Genomic DNA, 20,723 nt, shown 5'->3' with positions numbered 1-20,723 from the left:
GTGCTGATCACAGTGACACTAAATGTTGAACAATAAAGAATTTTATTAAACTTGAACTTTGATAAAACATGCTTATTGAAGTAATGCTGTGACGTGAAATCATGTTTTTCAGCTATCCTCAATCAGTATTTTTGCAAGAGTAATTGTACTTGCTTTACCCACCTGTAAGATGTGAACAAGTGGACCAAGTTTCGTGGTTATCATGACAATATTATTTATAATGTTATGTTATATGTTGATTGGTCACTATTTACAGACATGAAGAAGTCCATTTAACATCAAGAAAACATGAAACATATTGATCATTCCAGTGAGGGTGTTTTTGATGCTGTATACTGACACATTTCCAGTGTGTCCACAAATGTGTTGAGTTTCAAAGAGCCCTAATAAGACATGATAGGAGCCTATAATGAGCATAGAATCGTCTAAGAAGCTTGGACTATGAAGTTTTATTTCTATATATTGCCAACATTTTGTTTACTGAAGACAATAATTTCATGGGCCATGTTCTAGAATCAGCCATAACACATGCTACAATATCTGGTTTGTTATCAACATGGTTTTGGCTCTTGTGGTCTGCCATTTGACAGTCTAGTGTTGAAAGCGAACAAGGGTGATTTGCCGAAATCTAATCTGCTAAGCCAACAAGTTACAGGATTAAACAGATAGCTTACATGGGACAATATTTATACAGATAGGTGGTCGAGATACCAGATTCAGCTGTTTTGATAGAAAACAAAGTCTGATTGCCAAGTGTGAAATACCTTATCAATCATATGTCAACAAGTTGTAAGATATTGCTGATAACAATTATCAAAATATTGGTTATTTCAATTTGATACACTTGATGCACTGAATACTTTTCAGTTTTGGGCAATCACTCCTGCTATGAAAGTAGTAAATCATAGGAAATGTGTCAAACAAATAAAATCAAGTACCCAGTAATCTTGCAGAGTATATTAAATATTTTCATGTTCCACGTATGAGCGTATTCTGCAAGAAGAGTCTGTTGTTCTTGTATAAGCCTATATTTATTAACAACTTCACATAGTCACAGTAGCGTGAAACCTTCGTAGATTGAACCAATTTCACATAGTCGCAGCAGCAGTATGAAACCTTTGTAGATTGCATCAATTTCACATAGTCGCAGCAGCAGTATGAAACCTTTGTAGATTGCATCAATTTCACATAGTCGCAGCAGCAGTATGAAACCTTTGTAGATTGCACCAATATCACATAGTCGCAGCAGCAGTATGAAACCTTTGTAGATTGCATCAATTTCACATAGTCTCAGCAGCGTGAAACATTTGTAGATTGCACCAATTTCACATAGTCGCAGTAGCAGTTAATGAAACCTTTGTAGATTGCATCAATTTCACATAATCTCAGCAGCGTGAATCCTTCGTAGATTGCATCAATTTCACATAGTCGCAGCAGCTTTAAACCTTTGTAGATTGCACCAACTTCACATAGTCACAGCATCAGCATGAAACCTTTGTAGATTGCACCAACTTCACATAGTCGCAACATCAGTGTGAAACCTTTGTTGATTGCACCAACTTTGCATAGTCGCAGTAGCAGCATGAAACCTTCGTAGATTGCACCAATTTCGCATAGTCGCAGCATCAGCATGCAACCTTCGTAGATTGCACCAACTTCACATAGTCTCAGCATCAGCATGAAACCGTGTAGATTGCACCAACTTAACAAAGTCGCAGCATCAGTGTGAAACCTTTGTAGATTGCACCAATTTCAAATAGTCGCAGTAGCAGCATGAAACCTTTGTAGATTGCACCAATTTCGCATAGTCGCAGCATCAGCATAAAACCTTCGTAGATTGCACCAACTTTGCATAGTCGCAGCATCAGCATGAAACCTTCGTAGATTGCACCAACTTCACATAGTCGCAGCATCAGCATGAAACCTTCGTAGATTGCACCAACTTCACATAGTCACAGCATCAGCATGAAACTTTCGTAGATTGCACCAGAGCTTCTTTTTTCTCGCAAACAAACGGTACTTATGATAAAACAAAAGAAGTAACTGCTTTTATTGCAATCAACATAGCAGCATAATACAAACACATTAAGTAATTCTGTCTAAAACAAAACCTTTTTCAAAATGATAAAAATCATACACATAAGAGTGTCTGGATATTAGAAATGGCCAATAGTAATCAGTTTGCTAGATAAGTTAAAATTTCTGAGTGATAGGGTGGGATTCTGGCTGGGCCTATCACCCAGTCTATTCGTGGGGTTGGGCAATCCAGCTATTTTCCTGATACTATGGAGGTGCTGGCCTGTACTCTATATGATAGCTAATGTGGGAAGTGATGTCTGGATCATAAGAGCTTGTATAATCAATAATCCTGAAAATATTATACGGATGTTATCTGGTTTTTAGTTCTACTGTTTTTTCTTGAACAGTGGAGTTGTCTAAAACCTCTTACCCTTTGCCACAACAATTCTACCCTTTTCCACAACAATTCTACCTTCTACCCTTTCCCACAACAATTCTACCCTTTCCCACAACAATTCTACCTTCTACCCTTTCCCACAACAATTCTACCCTTTCCCACAACAATTCTACCCTTTCCCACAACAATTCTACCATTTCCTTCAACAATTCTACCCTTTCCCACAACAATTCTACCCTTTCCTTCAACAATTCTACCCTTTCCTTCAACAATTCTACCCTTTCCCACAACAATTCTACCCTTTCTCACAACAATTCTACCCTTTCCCACAACAATTCTACCCTTTCCCACAACAATTCTACCCTTTCCCACAACAATTATACCCTTTCCCACAACTCAAAAAAAATCATGTTTATTAGCAGACAAGGCCCATAATTCTGCCTTTAATTTCTGGTAACTATTGTAATGCCCTTTCACCAGGGTCAAATTGGCATGTGCTTTTGTGTTCATGTGTTTTGACTGTGACAATTTATTTGTTGTATGGTAAATAATTTTTAACTATAATCTGAAAAGCAAATTATTTATAATAGACTAAAGTATGACAAAAATTTAGTACCATTCATGATGTAACTGTCTGACCTTCAGTGCAGAAATATTGATGTTATCTGACCCATAATAAGACAAAAAATAGCCTTATCATTTTTTGATCACTATTTTATTACATTTCTGAACATTAAATCATTCACACCTGCTCAATGTATTGTCAAGCAATAAAATGTGCACATATTTAGTGGCTCAGGTGTCTTGTGGATATCATGCAAGGTTAGGGTACACAATCCTAGGATTGGCTGGACTTCTGAGTGAAAATCATATTTTATCAAACATGTTTCACTGACAGTTTACACCAAAATAACACGATAGTCAAAAATAGTCACAATTTTTTAAAAGAATAGTATTAATTCAGGCATAAGTAATAGCTTGATTACAATTTTAAGCTTTTCTGTTTTTTGAGCTATTTTCAATTTATCACTTGGCCGTAACTCAAAAATTGTTTGAGATGTTCAAATGGGACTTAAATGTACATATGTTGCCACAGACAATATGCAAATGTATAGCAAGGTCTTTAACTCATACTATTATAGATATCAAGTTATGACCTTTTTTTAGCTCACCTGAGCACAAAGTGCTCAAGGTGAGCTTTTGTGATCGGTCTATGTCCGGTGTCTATCGTCCGTCGTTCGTCGTCCGTCGTCAACAATTGGTTATAATCACCTTCTCCGAAACCACTCGGACAATTTTGATGAAACTTCATAGGAATGATCCTTGGTTGGTGCTTTTTCAAAATTGTTCAAAGAAATGAATTCCATGCAGAACTCTGGTTGCCATGGCAACGTTAAGGAAAATGTCAACAATTGGTTATAATCATCTTCTTCTCCTAAACCACTGGGACAATTTTGATGAAACTTCATAGAAATGATCCTTGGTTGGTGCTTTTTCAAAATTGTTCAAAGAAATTAATTCCATGCAGAACTCTGGTTGCCATGGCATCCTAAAGGAAAATGTCAACAATTGATTATAATCATCTTCTCCTAAACCGCTTGAACGATTTTGATAAAACTTCATAGGAATGATCCTTGGGGTTGGTGCTTTTTCAAAATTGTTCAAAGAAATTAATTCCATGCAGAACTCTGGTTGCCATGGCAACTTAAAGGAAAATGTCAACAATTGGTTATAATCATCTTCTTCTCCTAAACCGCTTGGACAATTTTAATGAAACTTCATAGGAATGATCCTTGGTTGGTGCTTTTTTTAAATTGTTCAAAGAAATTAATTCCATGCAGAACTCTGGTTGCCATGGCAACTTAAAGGAAAATGTCAACAATTGATTATAATCATCTTCTCCTAAACCGCTTGGACGATTTTGATAAAACTTCATAGGAATGATCCTTGGTTGGTGCTTTTTCAAAATTGTTCAAAGAAATTAATTCCATGCAGAACTCTGGTTGCCATTGCAACCTAAAGGAAAATGTCAACAATTGATTATAATCATCTTCTCCTAAACGGCTTGGACAATTTTGATGAAACTTCATAGGAATGATCCTTGGTTGGTGCTTTTTCAAAATTGTTCAAAGAAATTAATTCCATGCAGAACTCTCGTTGCCATTGCAACTTTAAGGAAAATGTCAACAATTGGTTATAATCATCTTCTTCTCCTAAACTGCTTGGACAATTTTGATGAAACTTCATAGGAATGATCCTTGGTTGGTGCTTTTTTAAAATTGTTCAAAGAAATTAATTCCATGCAGAACTCTGGTTGCCATTGCAACTTAAAGGAAAATGTCAACAATTGGTTATAATCATCTTCTTCTCCTAAGCCGCTTGGACAATTTTGATGAAACTTCATAGGAATGATCCTTGGTTGGTGCTTTTTTAAAATTGTTCAAAGAAATTAATTCCATGCAGAACTCTGGTTGCCATGGCAACTTAAAGGAAAATGTCAACAATTGGTTATAATCATCTTCTTCTCCTAAACCGCTTGGACAATTTTAATGAAACTTCATAGGAATGATCCTTGGTTGGTGCTTTTTTTAAATTGTTCAAAGAAATTAATTCCATGCAGAACTCTGGTTGCCATGGCAACTTAAAGGAAATGTCAACAATTGGTTATAATCATCTTCTTCTCCTAAACGGCTTGGACAATTTTGATGAAACTTCATAGGAATGATCCTTGGTAGGTGCTTTTTCAGGCAACTGTGACAAGTCCTGTCAGCGATTATTCAGGCAACATGTGTATAACTTGCCATATGTATTTGACACACAAAGGCAAGATCAACTTTTTATGTACTTGTTCATAGGTCAATGTCACATTCGGAGGCATTTGTTACATACTGTGACAGCTCTTGTTCAATATTCTTTGAGAAACAAGCTATATTGATAACAAAGGTTAAACTCTTTTACTCAGGTGAGCGATTTAGGGCCATCATGGCCCTCTTGTTGTAAAAAAACACGTTAAAGTAGTGTTGGCCTAAGCTACGCGAAGCTGTTGTTAATTTGTCTATTTTTTAATGAAAAAATTGTCTGGCATAGGTGTCATGTCATGTAAAATCTTTAACGTTGTCCATAACTCCACTTCTGTTCCAGATATTCTTATTAAATTTCTGTCCTCTTACAGCATTGCAAAAAAATGCATAGTGGTGTGTAAGGAATTATGTATGCTGCAAATTCTTTAATTAACATGCAGTTTTTTATTTGTAATTTTGCAATTCTTTTATATACATGTAAATGTTGTAATGCACCACTACTTGATGTTTTTGTAAGCAGCCGATAACATGTAAAGAAGTACAAGGTAATATGCCAAGTTTTTAAGACGGAGCTCCTTCTTCCGCTGTTTTAATGAGATTTATGCAAATTTGGATACAAAAACAAATTATAACATCTTGTAATCATAATGTAATAGGAAATGTTCTTGTGTGTTTTAATTAGAATTATGCAAAGAAACTTGTTCTTGTTTAGTTCAATTATTATTATGCATGAAATACTTTTTTTTAGATAAGGAACAAACTTGAGAGATTTTTGACATTTATACAACTTGACCTAGGTGTGTCTTGACGGATTTTTGACATTTATAAAAGATGTGGCCTCAACATTGAAATGCAAATTGACTGTGATTCTAAATTTTGATATTTTCACCACAATTGTATAGAAATCATTTAAAATATTACCCATTGATTTTCCAGGATTTATACAATAAATGTTTTTTGGATGCCTTCTATTTTAATTAACAAAAACTTTCCCAAACTTACAATAGCAGCCGAAGGTATAATTACTGAAAGCAGTGGCCGATTATAACTCGCATTTGATGGAACTAACTCACCTGACATGTCGTGGAAGGTTTTATGACAGGTTTCCTCTCACTTTATGAAGTTGGACTGATAATTAAATGATATATATTGCTAGCTAGTGTAAAGGTTTCGTTGATTTAGAAGGTCAAGTTCTTGACTAATCTGTTACTTAAACTGTGTTAATTATTGATGAGCACTAAGTTACCTTTTAACACAATTAACACAATGTCAGTCTTTTCTGACCCCCATCTAAAGTGGACAGATTGATTAATATAACAATGGAAAATAATCATAAGACAATACTACTATTGGGGCATAGCTATTTATATGGATATATGCGCATGCCTAATAACATCTGGAAAAATGAAAGAAAAAAATGCAGAAAAGAGTATCAGAAACTTATTTTAAATATACCGTAAATCCACATGACTTAAAAGACGCGCTACCAGGAGTCTTTTTGTGGGTCTTTTTTCTGATTCTGCAACGTTGCCCCTCAAAAAACGATCTACTGAAAGTTAACAATTTTTAATAGGAAAAAAATTAAAATATTGTGAAAATAACAAATATATCGATTTCAGTTACACTACCTATCATACAAAAAACATTTAGTGCTTGATTACAAATAAAGTTAAAAATATTTTTTTAAACATTGCAAGAATATTGTGTTGATCCATTTCAAAATTGAATCGAAAGGGGAAACAATTGAAATAAGATATCTTTAAGACCTTCTTCAAACTGTTGTAACAGTTTGATTATCCACAAACTGAACATTAAATGGTAACTATCAATACACGCAGCATAATGTTGCGTAATTATAAGCAGCATAAGCAGTTATTCTTATATATGACATAATTTGTTAAATTGTGTCTCCATGCTGTTATCTACCATGTGTTTAGACTGCCATTACTAACAAATATGGTTTGAGCATCATAGCGGAGTAGCACTGGTCGCATCCGTCTAATGGATAACTTGACACGTTTATTGGCGGTATTTAAGTATGTGTGAAGGACAAACAAGGTTTGTCAGTGTTACATTTTCTAATGACAGCCATTAAAGACCAAAATTATAAAAAAAAAAAAAAAAAAAAAATCGGATTTTTTTTTTAGCCATTTAATGTTACTGAAATCGGTCGGGCATGGTCAAAACAGGCAAATAATCAGTTTTCAGAGGCCTTGCGGTAAACTTTTACCCTATTATATACAATAACAAGTGCAGATGATAAAAGTCATGTGATATTTAATGAATAGGTAATTTGATGCATTGTCAGGCAGAATAAAAGGCAACAACTAACTATTGGTTTTATTTGCTCATCCCAGTAAATAAGGAATAAACTTGAGTCAGTTTTAAATTAAAAAGAAATAAATGTTTTGTTTTAACAATTTTTTCCATGATGATTAAAGAATTTTTATAATGCTTTTTGTCTTGTCTGCAACATTTTCTACCACTTAGAGAACCTAACATTCCTTATTCTTGCAGAAAGTTATGTATTGATATATTGAATCCATGTGTTCAGTGGATGGTACCATTTTATTGATTTACACACCAGAGTGTTGATGCAGCTATGATGCAGCAAATACTGATTGCTGATTGGTTATTTGCGGGTGTTTGGCCTCGCCTTCGATCTAGGTAATGGGAAAGTGTGACAAATTTAGGTATTTTTTATTTTTTAAATCTTAAATTTTTGTGCACATGAATCTTATGCAAAAAAGGTTTGTTATTAAACTGAATTTTCAGAACAATTCGGAACATTGAAAATGACCTATAGCTCTTCCTTTATTTGTATTTGAACAGATTATGTTCTTATTTATTGCTGGGAAAGTTTTCCCCAGTACAAAATTATTTAACTAACCTTTCAGTGTACGAAATTCGGATTGGAATCCACTAGCCCATTCACGCTCATACAGTTTCAATAAATGTTCCCCAATCTGAACAATGCGTCAATAATAAATTATAGTCATAAAGTATAATAGTATAGTCATCAAAAGGTTAATAGTAACTAAAGTTTTCAAAAAGGTAATCAAAAGAGAGAAATATTTTCTGAACATATCATTTATTTAAAGGAAAGAATTATGCATGTACTATAAGTTTTGTTATTCAATGCATCCTTGTCAAATCCAATATCCACCAGCGATTGTGCAATGACATGTTTCCCTTTTCAACTTTCAGTTTCACTTTTAAGTTTCGGAAGTTACAACAAAATGTTCCGATGTTTATATTGCCAATATTCCTATTATTGTTCTTTAAAATAAATGGCAAAACAATTCAAAATTGTAAAATAGAACCTTACTGCACTGTACACTGACAACGAGTTAACTTTGTCCAACAGTTCTCCGTTCACTTTGATAAAATTTGTCAGGAAGTAAACGGGCACCTGTTTCCTGCGCATTTAACTTTTGTAGAATGATTATTTTCTGTCCGCATTAAAAACTTAAATATCTTTCTTTTTATTTTAGCTAATAAATAAAATATATTTAAACAAAATAAATAAAATATCAATGTTCATATTGCTACTTTAGCATTGTTGATTTTCATAGCCATCATAGTTTTCGGAAACTGCCAACGTTATCCGTTAATTTACATAATGGGCTGAGTTATTGACGTCATAGAGTTTGACTGCTGCTAGCAGACACAGCTACTGGTTAGAAACTGATCGATAATTACTTCGGGCATTTATTAATTTTGACATGTATTTATGTTCATTGATTAAATAAACAAACATTCAGCACATGGCTTGAGCCCTGAATCGCAGAGCAATTAGCTTTTTATCATCGTAAATTTCGGCGAATCCGACTTAACTGTTGTCAAGGCGACTAAGTCGCTCCAGTCGCCTTGAAGGACGCATTCTTAAATAATAAGGCTTTGCGTATAAAGTTTTAAATCACATATGGAAAAAATGGTAGCCCGGTCGGGCTAGTTTCTATGGAAAATCGGTAGCCCCAGCTGAAATTTGGTAGCCTTGGGCTACCGCGAATTTCGAACACTGACCTTTCCATAAATTCTGAGAAACAAAGGGAAATTGCTGCTATAACATAAAAAACAATGGGAAATTGAACTTTGTTAAACATTAATGTCAAAAAAAGTTATAATGACCATTTTAGCATTTTTTGAAAATTGCTAGTTATTTTCATTTCATTTCTGTAATGAAAATTGACTACATTTGATGATTTACAGAATAAGGGAATGCAAAGTGGTGACATCAGTTTTAGGCCATCATTTTTTAGTAAAATGATTTAACAACCTGCCCCTAATTCATACATGTGATAATTTTTTGGGTCGATTCCGGGACACTCGTAATGTCAACGCACACTAGGGGGGGTCCGGGAAATTTTTCGGGGAACGTCTGTGGTGCATTCTAGAGCATATCTGGGGCTATTTTAGTCGTTTTAAACGTCGGGAAAATGTACCTTTTTTGACTGCCAAGACGTATTTTATACTTGACATGGTTTTTTTTTTTCTGCATTTTCTTGAAAAAATAAAACCACTAGATATTTTCCCAGGCTTTAAATGAAGTGCTAACCAGGAGGATATGCAGTCTACTTTCTGTTTTATCAAAACAGGAAATAAACAACTATACGGGCACCTGCTTTCCCGCGCTTTTGAGAAAATGCGTTACAAAATATTTATTTTTTCATTACATTTAAAACGTTTGCAATTTATGACACACAATATTTTCCAGACGATCAAGAAGATTTTCCAGTTGATGAGCTTTTTTCCGTTTGGAGATGCATATAATTTTGATAGAGACGTGTCTGTCACATCAGGAGAAAGACCCGCGGTGTCTGCAGGGCGCGATATTTGTGGGTTTGAACAAGAACATCAACTGAAGGATTTCAATTTTATTGCATTTTATACACACACAAAGCCAATGATAATCCAAGATGAATAATATACACAAAGATAGTTCGTAAAAAAATTCAAAACACTAAAATTCCTTATGGACGCGTAAGTTGTTTAAAGTTATTTAAAGTATAACGACGTATCAACTTTGAAATTTGAATGGAATATGGGATGTTTTCTGTGTTTTAATTTTGTTTTTTTACTCATTTTGTCCCTTTCTTTGAACTTACCTTCATGCTCGTTTGTCGGTAAAATGTGTGAAAAATATCAATTCATCAATTAAAAGCTATCATTCATAAGACCAAACAAATCCATATGAAAACAATGAATTTGTATACAAGAACCCTCCCCGACTCGTTAAGCAGAACAATAGGCCAATAGATAAATTATCGGGTGATTGACGATGACCTCGACGACACATGTACCAATTAACGGATTAGTGTCAACATGTCCTGTGTTTTACGACCAGTGTCCGGGCAGGCAAAATAGCTGACTTACATTTGTAAAATTAAGATAATCGATTCTGAGATTATTTTTTTCGTTTTTTTTTTTATGACTTTCCGGGACAAACATGCACCCTCCGTGACAGAGATACCATTTCCGGGATAAATCCGGACATCCGGGACGTTAGCACATGTATGCCCTAATTTCTGTGATATTGAAAAAAAAGAGATCATGATTTTTTTGATTTTTTTTAATTTATCTGTCAACCTTGAAATTAGTAGCAAAGGGAAATAATTTTTTTCTAAATTTAGTGACATTTTTTCAGATGCCATTAAGCATTTGGACCACTCTTGGCTATTTGCCCAGCTTTCCCGACAATGCCGAGTTGTTATGATGTATTTTGGCTCATCAAGGGAGGTCACTGTCACAACTTTTTTTATCTGTCTTCAATAATGGTGACAGTATCAAGAAGTTGTTTTCGATAAAAAAAACTACTTAAATGGCAAAAAGGAAACTTCAATTAAACTTAATTATCTCCATAATTTGATCTGCAATTTAGCTTCAATTAAACTTAATTATCTCCATAATTTGATCTGCAATTTAGCTTACAAGGATGCCTTAGTTACTCTGATATCAGCCAGAATAAAAAAGCTACAAATAGAAATCTATTTTTTGTTGAAGAATAGTCAAGTTCATTAACAGAGAGTTTACCACCTGCAACAGATAGTTTACCACCTGCAACAGATAGTTTACCACCTGCAGTTTATATTCACTACCAACCACGCACATTTTGCAGATTTTGCTTATCGCCACAATTTTTCCTTACTGCGTAACTATGTTATCTTTATCTGATTTTCACTATACCTGCGTAAGGCCTGCCGCATTCATTTCTATAATTTTCCCCGCGTTCCACTGTGTGGAGTCAACGCTATACACGGTATTGCGAAGCATTTATTAATGGTGATTAAGGCAGCTGTCAATTTTCAGAAGACTATTGCTTTGTTCCCTTCCTTTAAATATACTTCCTAGTCGGAACGAACTCGACCTGTAATCTACAAATCACTCGAAACGTAGTCTGATCCCTGAAAATTATGCTTTGCAACTGTAAAAGTTTTCAGACACTATTGTCACTTTATTTGCACTTATCCAAATTTCTAATGCCCTCATGTGAATGTGAATAAATAATATATTGAATACAATGTAGCATATAATTATATTATATTAATTATTGATGGTTAAAAATAGCAAGAAGCTAGGCCTTCAACCATGTGTTTTGAACGCGTGTTTGACCAAAGTCACTTTCAATCATGTTTTTCCGAAAATCTTTAAATAGGAACAAACATAGCAAATCACATTTCAACAAAAACTTAGTGAGAAATTGCTCGACATAAAGGGGTTCTCACATGGGTCACCACGGGTCACAACTGATGTAAACAAACAAGTGACATTAATTTCCAAATAACTTTAAGCTTTTAAGCTTTATTTAACAATATTCAGAGTTAAAAATTAATATATAAAAAAATGCCCTTTGGGTACTTTTTTGGGGTCGACTGCTACTTTTTTTATTTTATTTTTATTTGACTCTATGAAAATACTTTCTTACAAGTGTTATTTTAGTGCTGTCTCATTCAAAATCTGGTTTGAAGCGAATAAATGACTTTTTAGGAAAAGCTTAAGTGCACTATAGTTGTTGTTTTTATGATGTAATATTCATATCATTTTAATACATCCCTAATTGAAGAAGAGAGTGCCGCCAGTTCTGAAGTATGGAAGAAGATTAATGTATTTTGTTCTGTCAAAAATCATTTTGATGATATTAATGCAGCAGCAATTGTACCCCCCCCCCCCCCCCCCCCCCCACAGGTTCGGGGGTAAACCGGGGATAGCCGGGAAAATGGGCCGTGTTTTTACCTTTTAGGAGGCCCCGCAGTGCTGGGTGAATGCGGTGGTTTTGTCTTCGCGCAAAATATAGCGGGGAGTTTGCCTTCCCTGGGCTGCGGGGGCATTTGGTGGGTATTTGACCATCAGTTCGTCCCCGCAGGGCGGAGATTTTACCTGGGGTTGGCTGGACCGAAAGTCAAAGTCCCCGCTAATCCCTGGACCTGGGGGGCCATGGTTACAATTGACTGTTGCATAAGGAGTAATAATAGTGACTATTTTTAACATTTCTGCATACATTTCTTTTGAAAGCCATTTTAAGAGGAAAGGTTATCTAGGTAGCTCGTTTATTTTGAAGTGGTTGACTATGCTATAAAGAGCTAGTTTTCACATTGCAGAATATTTGCACTTGTTATATAAATGGTAATGACTTCTTTACTTCGGTGCTCAACAAAGAATTTCTTAGGTTTCGTTTTCTTCTCATTTCCTTTATAACATTTTGATGAAATCTGTCAATATTTTTCAAACTAACATTACAGTAATGCTTAAAATACAGTTATTGAATGAGTTATTTTTTGAATGGTTGTAATTATTTCTTTTAATTATGCTTTTGCTGCATATTTTCTTCAATCTGTTTGATAAATATTTGGATAATTGAGTTAGATCATGGGCACTGCAAATCCAGTAAGAAGATTGCACAAGTTGAGGCCATTCTTTGGATATAATCCTGGGCTTGGAACGCATTTAAGCTTCTGTGAATTGTCAACATTGTTCAAAACAAATTGGCACAAATGGTGTGAAATTATTTAATTTTCACAGAGAAATGAAATTAAGAAACCATTACTAAAGGTTCTTTTACATACTAAAGACTTAATATTTGCCTTGTTGAAGGAAATGCAACCCTGTCTAAGACCTACATGTCAAATATGAAAATAGCTTCCCTTGAACAAAGATTTAGGTAAATTCACCACTTCCTTCTTACATTTCAGACTTGATATCAGAGTCACCAGTGTTTAAGAGTGAGGATATCGTTGACTACGCAGAGCTGTTGGTGGATGTGAAACGTAACCAGCTTGTGGTGGGGGCACGGAATGTACTGTTTCGTCTGGATCTGGACGATCTGACCGTTCTACAGGAGGTGTCCGTTGCCCCGACCAGTGAGGAGTATCGAGATTGTTTGGCCACCCAGGAAAAGGTATGCAATATGAATGTGAACCTGTACCTGATATTCCAAAATGCAATGCAGCTTCATGAAATCGTGTATTATTGTTTGAAATTGGTATCAAAGAATGTTACGAAGTGATTTTTAGCTCACCTGTCACTTTGTGACAAGGTGAGCTTTTGTGATCGCCTTTTGTCCGTCGTGCGTATTGCATCATCCGTCAACAATTTACTTAAAAGACATCTCCTCCTTAACCCCTGGGCCAATATTAATAAAACTTTATAGGGATGTTCCTTGGGTGGTCTTCTATCAAAGTTGTTCAAAGAATTCAATTCCATGCAGAACTCTGGTTGCCATGGCAACCAAAAGGAATAACTTTAAAAATCTTCTTCTCCCAAGCCACAAGGCTTTGGCCGTTGATATATGGTAGGTAGGATCACCAAATGGTCCTCTACCAAGATTGTTCAAATTATGGCCCTTGGGTCAAAATTGGCCCCGCCCCGGGGGGTCATGGGTTTTCTCTATATGTTTATAGTGAAAACTTCAAAAATCTTCTCCTCTGAACTTACTTGGACTAGAGCTTAGATATTTGGCATGATTCATCGTCTAGTGGACCTTTACAAAGATTGTTCAAATTATGGCCTTGGGGTCAAAATTGACCCCGCCCCGGGGGGTCATGGGTTTTCTCTATATGTTTATAGTGAAAACTTCAAAAATCTTCTCCTCTGAATTTACTTGGCCTAGAGCTTAGATATTTGGCATGATTCATCGTCTAGTGGACCTCTACAAAGACTGTTCAAATTATGGGCCTGAGGTCAAAATTGGCCCCGCCCCGGGGGGTCATGGGTATTCTCTATATGTTTATAGTTAAAACTTCAAAAATCTTCTCCTCTGAACTTACTTGGACTAGAGCTTAGATATTTGGCATGATTCATCGTCTAGTGGACCTTTACAAAGATTGTTCAAATTATGGCCTTGGGGTCAAAATTGGCCCCGCCACGGGGGGTCATGGGTATACTTGATATGTTTATAGTTAAAACTTCAAAAATCTTCTCCTCTTAATTAACTTGGACTAGAGCTTAGATATTTGGCATGATTCATCGTCTAGTGGACCTCTACAAAGATTGTTCAAATTATGGCCTTGGGGTCAAAATTGGCCCCGCCCCGGGGGGTCATGGGTATACTTGATATGTTTATAGTTAAAACTTCAAAAATCTTCTCCTCTTAACTTATGTGGACTAGAGCTTAGATATTTGGCATGATTCATTGTCTAGTGGACCTCTACAAAGATTGTTCAAATTATGGCCTTGGGGTCAAAATTGGCCCCGCCCCCGGGGGGTCATGGGTTTTCTCTATATGTTTATAGTAAAAAAAAATAAAAATCACCTCTGAACTTACGTTGCTTAGAGCTTAGATATTTGGCATGATTCATCGTCTAGTGGACCTCTACAAAGATTGTTCAAATTATGGCCTTGGGGTCAAAGTTGGCCCCGCCCAGGGGGGTTAGGGTATTCTCTATATGTTTATAGTTAAAACTTCAAAAATCTTCTCCTCTTAACTTACTTGGACTAGAGCTTTGATATTTGGCATGATTCATCGTCTAGTGGACCTCTACAAAGATTGTTCAAATTATGGCCCTGGGGTCAAAATTGGCCCCGCCCCCGGGAGGTCATGGGTTTTCTATATATGTTTATAGTAAAAAAAATCAAAAATCACCTCTGAACTTACGTTGCTTAGAGCTTAGATATTTGGCATGATTCATCGTCTAGTGGACCTCTACAAAGATTGTTCAAATTATGGCCTTGGGGTCAAAATTGGCCCCGCCCCGGGGGGTTAGGGTATTCTCTATATGTTTATAGTTAAAACTTCAAAAATCTTCTCCTTTGAACTTACTTGGACTAGAGCTTAGATATTTGGCATGATTCATTGTCTAGTGGACCTCTACAAAGATTGTTCAAATTATGGCCTTGGGGTCAAAATTGGCCCCGCCCCCTTGGGGGGTCATGGGTTTTCTCTATATGTTATATAGTGAAAACTTCAAAAATCTTCTCCTCTGAACTTACTTGGACTAGAGCTTAGATATTTGGCATGATTCATCGTCTAGTGGACCTTTACAAAGATTGTTCAAATTATGGCCTTGGGGTCAAAATTGGCCACACCCCGGGGCTGATGGGTTTTCTCTATATGTGTTATAGTGAAAACTTAAAAAATCTTCTTCGAACTCACAAAGACAAGTAACGTCTTAATCTAAACTGGATAACATATTAAGTACACATACAAATTTTCAATATGGGCCACATACAACAATTAATTACAAATATACATATATAGATACACACGTAAAATCAAGTAGTGACAAGAGCTTAGATATTTGGCATGATATATCATCTAGTTGACTTCTACAAAGATTGTTCAATCTTTGGCCCTGGGGTCAAAAAATGGCCCCACCTGGGCGATCATGGGTTTCCTTATATATGTATATGATGAAAACTTAAAAAAATCTTCTTCTCCGAAACCAAAAGGCGAAGGCCTTAGATATTTGGTATGAAGCATCGTTTATTGGACCACTATTAAGATTGTTCAAACTTTAGCCCTGGGGTCAAAATTGGCCACGCCCCATGTTCATAGGCTTAGGTTTTCAATACTTGTATATAATAGAAGCATTAAAAAAAATTCTCTCCGAATTCACAAGGACTAGAGCTATTTAGCATAATACATCATTAAGTGGACCTCTACCTTTATTGTCCAAACTTTGGCATTGGGGTAAAAAATGACCCAGACTTCTAAAAAACCTTAACTACTTTGAACCATCCAGATTTCTTATCAAACCAATGTGCAATATATGACAGGTGAGCGATTCAGGGCCATTTGGCCCTCTTGTTTAAAGATACAACTACATGTATATTCCGCAATAATGATGGTATTTTTTGATGTTGCTAAATGGAGGAGAAGTAGGGCAGGGGCAATCTTTAATTTATTCAGAGGTTGTTCATCGGATTTAAATCATTAAAAAAATGTGTTTGTTTACATAGCATGAAATATAGCATGGTGTTTGTGTAATGCTTAATGATCATTCTCTTATGTACATTGCAGAACAGATCTCAGTCAGTTGAAGCTTTTTCCTTCCTAATGTTCTGTTGCTATAAGACACTCTTCAACTACACTTATTGTTTCAGGCAAAGTGTCACAACTTTATTCGTGTGCTGCTGCTGCACAACTACACACAGACAAACCTTGACTCGACAGAGGAGAGTGCCTTTTATGTATGTGGGACCAACGCATTCAAACCCATCTGTTCATGGAGAAAGGTAATTGTCACAATGGTAGATCAGGCTAATGATGAAAATAAAAAATTGTAATAAATTATTTGTTAATCCCCTGCCACAGAGTGTGGAGGGGATAATAGGAGTGCACTTCGTCCATCCGTCAGTCTGTCTGTCTGTCCATAACATTTCTTGTTCAGGCTATAACTTACTTATGCATTGATGGATTTCCATATAACTTGGAACAAATGTTGTCCTTATGAATATAATGTGCAGTGACCTTGACCTGGGTCCATAACTCAAAGGTCAAGGTCACACAAGACATTTTAAGGTCAGAATACACAAGTAAAACTGTTTGTCAATTGAAAGTGTTAAACAAGTTGCACAGATTGATACTTTAGGCACTCTGCCGAGCATTATCATCATGTGCAACAATTTTAATATTTGAATAAACAATGGACACAAATGTGATAATATATTTGAAATTTGTGTTTTCTCTTCAAAAGCAGTAAAACAATGTTATGATGTTACCACAATATATATGTATCACTTTATCTAAAAATAATAAAGGCTTGCTATTTCATCGATGTTATAAATCAAAGACTCATTTTCTTTTTCTTTTTTTAGCCAAAATAACCTTGACTGATCATACCTACACTACACACAATTTGTTTAACTTGAACAAATATCCTTTTATAACATGTTCATATATCCAAGCATATTTCGGTTACCAATCAGACAACTTGTATTTCCTGCTTTCCCACTCTTGACCAGTGGTAGTGTACAATTTTGGTCAGATTCAACGTACCAGTCAGGTTTAGAGAAAACAACAATGGTGGGGGATATAGCCGTCCTTTGGACTGCGTTGGGTCATACGATTTTGGACCTTAAGACGTACACAATTTTAATCTATAAAAGTTTAATGATTAACTTTGACTTTTTTTAGCAATATAGCCGATTGAAACCAAATAAGCCATGTCAAAGATTTTTGGTTCCTATGGAACCATGGCTTTAGAAATTGGTATAAAACCCAAAACATATCTAATATTACACTATTTTTAGCACTTTTATCTATGATAATATCATATAAGGTGACGTACAAGGGAAATATTGCAACTATCATTATAACATGCAAATGAAACAAAGCATTCATCTCTGGCTTTCTTATCATTTGTTGCTGATTATTTGCCATAAATAACTGACATATGAATAATGGAATTGTTACCACGACTACCACAGGTGACTGACCTATCTGTTGTCCTAGAAAAAGAGGCTGGTCTGGGTAGATGTCCATACGATCCAAGTCACAACTCCACGGCCATCATCACGAGTGACGGGGAGAGTTATGGGGCCACAAATCTGGGGCCAGATGATCGTGACCCCGCTATTTATAGGAAAGAGGGACGCCAGTCTAAGGCACTCAGGACAGCGCAGTCCAATTCATTGTGGCTAAACGGTGCGTGTTGTAACACACTGGTGATATGAATTCATTAAAATAATTTTATCAGATTACAATTACATAGTTAAGTACATTGGGCACCAAGCGAAATTTAGCCAGGCGGGCTGGGCTGTATGGAATTTGCTTGCATGCCCTTCTGTTCACATATTCTTATATTTTACATTAGAAAAATGAGTCAAGTTCCTGCACCTTAGTATTAAATTGTTTTATAAAAGAATAGCTGATAATTGCTATAAGGTTGTATACCATACCTTTGTTTAAGTCCAAACAGAGTGCAATCCTGAATATATTAAAACAATGACATCATAACACATTGGCGTTCATACAGTATGATTGTCATATTTTCTCAATAAAACAGACGTGGGGAATTTTAAAATTCTGGCATTATCCTCACAATTATTAAATACATACTAGCAGTTGTGAAAGATATGATCTGGGATGGCATGACAGGTATTTAGGAAGACTGTTTTCTTGGTCTGCAGTAATAATTGTTTGTTGTTGCAGAACCGGAGTTTGTGTCATCTTACGAAGTTGATGATGAGGTGTTCTTCTTTTTCCGAGAGTTTGCCGACGAGTTCATCAACTGTGGCAAGGTAACAGGAATTGTAAAGTGCTGACATTATTTGATCTCAGAGTCCATAGACATAGGTGTTTAATAATGCTATTAGAATGAATAATGAAATTGAATTTTATATAAATTGTATTTAAATACATAAAGAAAACAAAACACTTTACATATATAAAAAGGATATGCATCACTAGGAAGTTTAAAGGGTGGCATATACATCATTTTTTAGCACCTAAACCATAATAATTTGTGTTTTTGCTATTGTTTTACAGCGTGTGTATTCACGTGTGGCTCGTCTCTGCAAGGCTGACCAGGGTCCCATGTTTGAGCACACATGGACGACGTTCTTCAAGGCTCGTCTCAACTGCTCCAGGCCCGGAGAGTTCCCCTTCTATTATGATGAGATACAGAACACTTTTATGCTGGAAGAGGGTGACCAGAAGCTTCTCTATGCAGTTTTCAACACACCCATGTAAGTTGTTTGCAAAAAGGATGATTTTTTTATTGTAAATAATTAAAAAACAACAACACATTCTTATTTTTAATAATGTCGAAGAACAGAACTGGTATTCATAAATCATCTTAAGTCATTTTTTAAATTAAGTTATTTTTTCATTGTCAAATTTGAAGATGTGTATATTTTTTAATGATATATAATTATCAATGACAAAACGTTTCAAATAATTATATCCTATTCTTATTCAGATATATATTTGTATATTAAGAACATGACTTAAGTTAGGAAATAAGATGCTTTATGAATATCAGCCCAGCCGGCCCCTTTAGTGGAATTTTCACCTCTTCCTTAAATTTGACAATTTCCATAACTGATTTATTTTTAAGAAAGAATTTCACTTAATGCATAATTTTCAAGTAAAATATTGAAACTGTTTTTTCAATATTATAAAGCACTTCTACAGACTTAGTTTCTTCAGGAAATACCACATTTCAAACATTAATACTTAGCATTAGCAGGGTTCTCAATAAGTTTCGGTTGAACCGTTACAAATAGTAAAGTAACCGACCAGCTTCTACTTAAAATTAATTTAGTTTTCCAAATTTGAACCGGTCCAATTGCCATTTGAACAGTCCATTTTGACTGGCAGCCGGTTCTTATTGAGAACACTGCATTAGGTATTTAAAAACATCTGAAGTTGCTTGTTTAATATGTACAGCTCAAGATTTTTTTAAAATAATTTTAACTGGTACATTTCTGTACTAATCTGTAGTAAACAGACATTGTTTGTCATGTACTTTTGTTCACAAAGTACCTAACTATTCAACTAAACTTTTTTTTCCAGGAACAGTATTGCAGGTTCTGCAGTGTGTGTATTCAACATGACAGCATTTAATTCCTCATTCAATGGTCCATTCAAGTTCCAGGACAAACCTCAGTCCGCCTGGGTCCCTGTTGAACAAACAGAAAAACTTACACAAGTATGGTCTTGTAAACGTAATACTTTCCATATTCAATTTTTTTTAGATGTTATCATATAACACAACCAACCATGCAATTTTTTGTTTGTAAAGGCTTCACTATTCATGTAATGAGGGAAGGAATTGAAATCATTTGTTAATTTAAGCACAATGTAAGGTTAGGCTACTTAATAAGTCTGAGTTAACATTTTGTGGAAACATTTGTTGGTGTTATTGAAAATTTCCAGCTACACTTTCCAATGTTTGCCCTTATGTTCACATGTTTAGTGTCCAGAGCGTCGTGAGCAGAGCAAGCGCTCCAATGAGGTTCTCAAGATGCAGGAGTCCAAGTTCCAGCTGATGGACCAGGCCGTACAGCCGGACATGCTCGGACCTCTTATACAGGCACAGAATGAACGGTATACAGATTAAAAAATA

The 20,723-nt window shown here is 35.4% G+C and overlaps 1 protein-coding gene across 4 annotated transcripts in view; it reads left to right on the top strand.

Moving 5' to 3' along the window:
• The window catches only part of LOC128234564 (semaphorin-5A-like), an 83,693-nt gene that overhangs the window by 44,787 nt on the left and 18,183 nt on the right, over positions 1-20,723 (top strand). For all 4 annotated transcript variants that reach the window (XM_052948851.1, XM_052948852.1, XM_052948853.1 and 1 more), the window contains 7 exons: positions 13,407-13,612; positions 16,756-16,887; positions 18,082-18,298; positions 18,806-18,894; positions 19,142-19,341; positions 20,171-20,306; positions 20,574-20,704. In XM_052948851.1, coding sequence (XP_052804811.1) covers positions 13,407-13,612; positions 16,756-16,887; positions 18,082-18,298; positions 18,806-18,894; positions 19,142-19,341; positions 20,171-20,306; positions 20,574-20,704 — 1,111 coding nt within the window. The remainder of the gene's footprint in view (positions 1-13,406; positions 13,613-16,755; positions 16,888-18,081; positions 18,299-18,805; positions 18,895-19,141; positions 19,342-20,170; positions 20,307-20,573; positions 20,705-20,723) is intronic.

The sequence above is a fragment of the Mya arenaria genome, chromosome 5 (genome assembly GCF_026914265.1).
Source record: "Mya arenaria isolate MELC-2E11 chromosome 5, ASM2691426v1".
Taxonomy (NCBI): Eukaryota; Metazoa; Mollusca; class Bivalvia; order Myida; family Myidae; genus Mya; species Mya arenaria.
The sequence above is the reverse complement of the archived record's forward strand: the minus strand, read 5'-3'. Positions and strand labels throughout refer to the sequence as shown.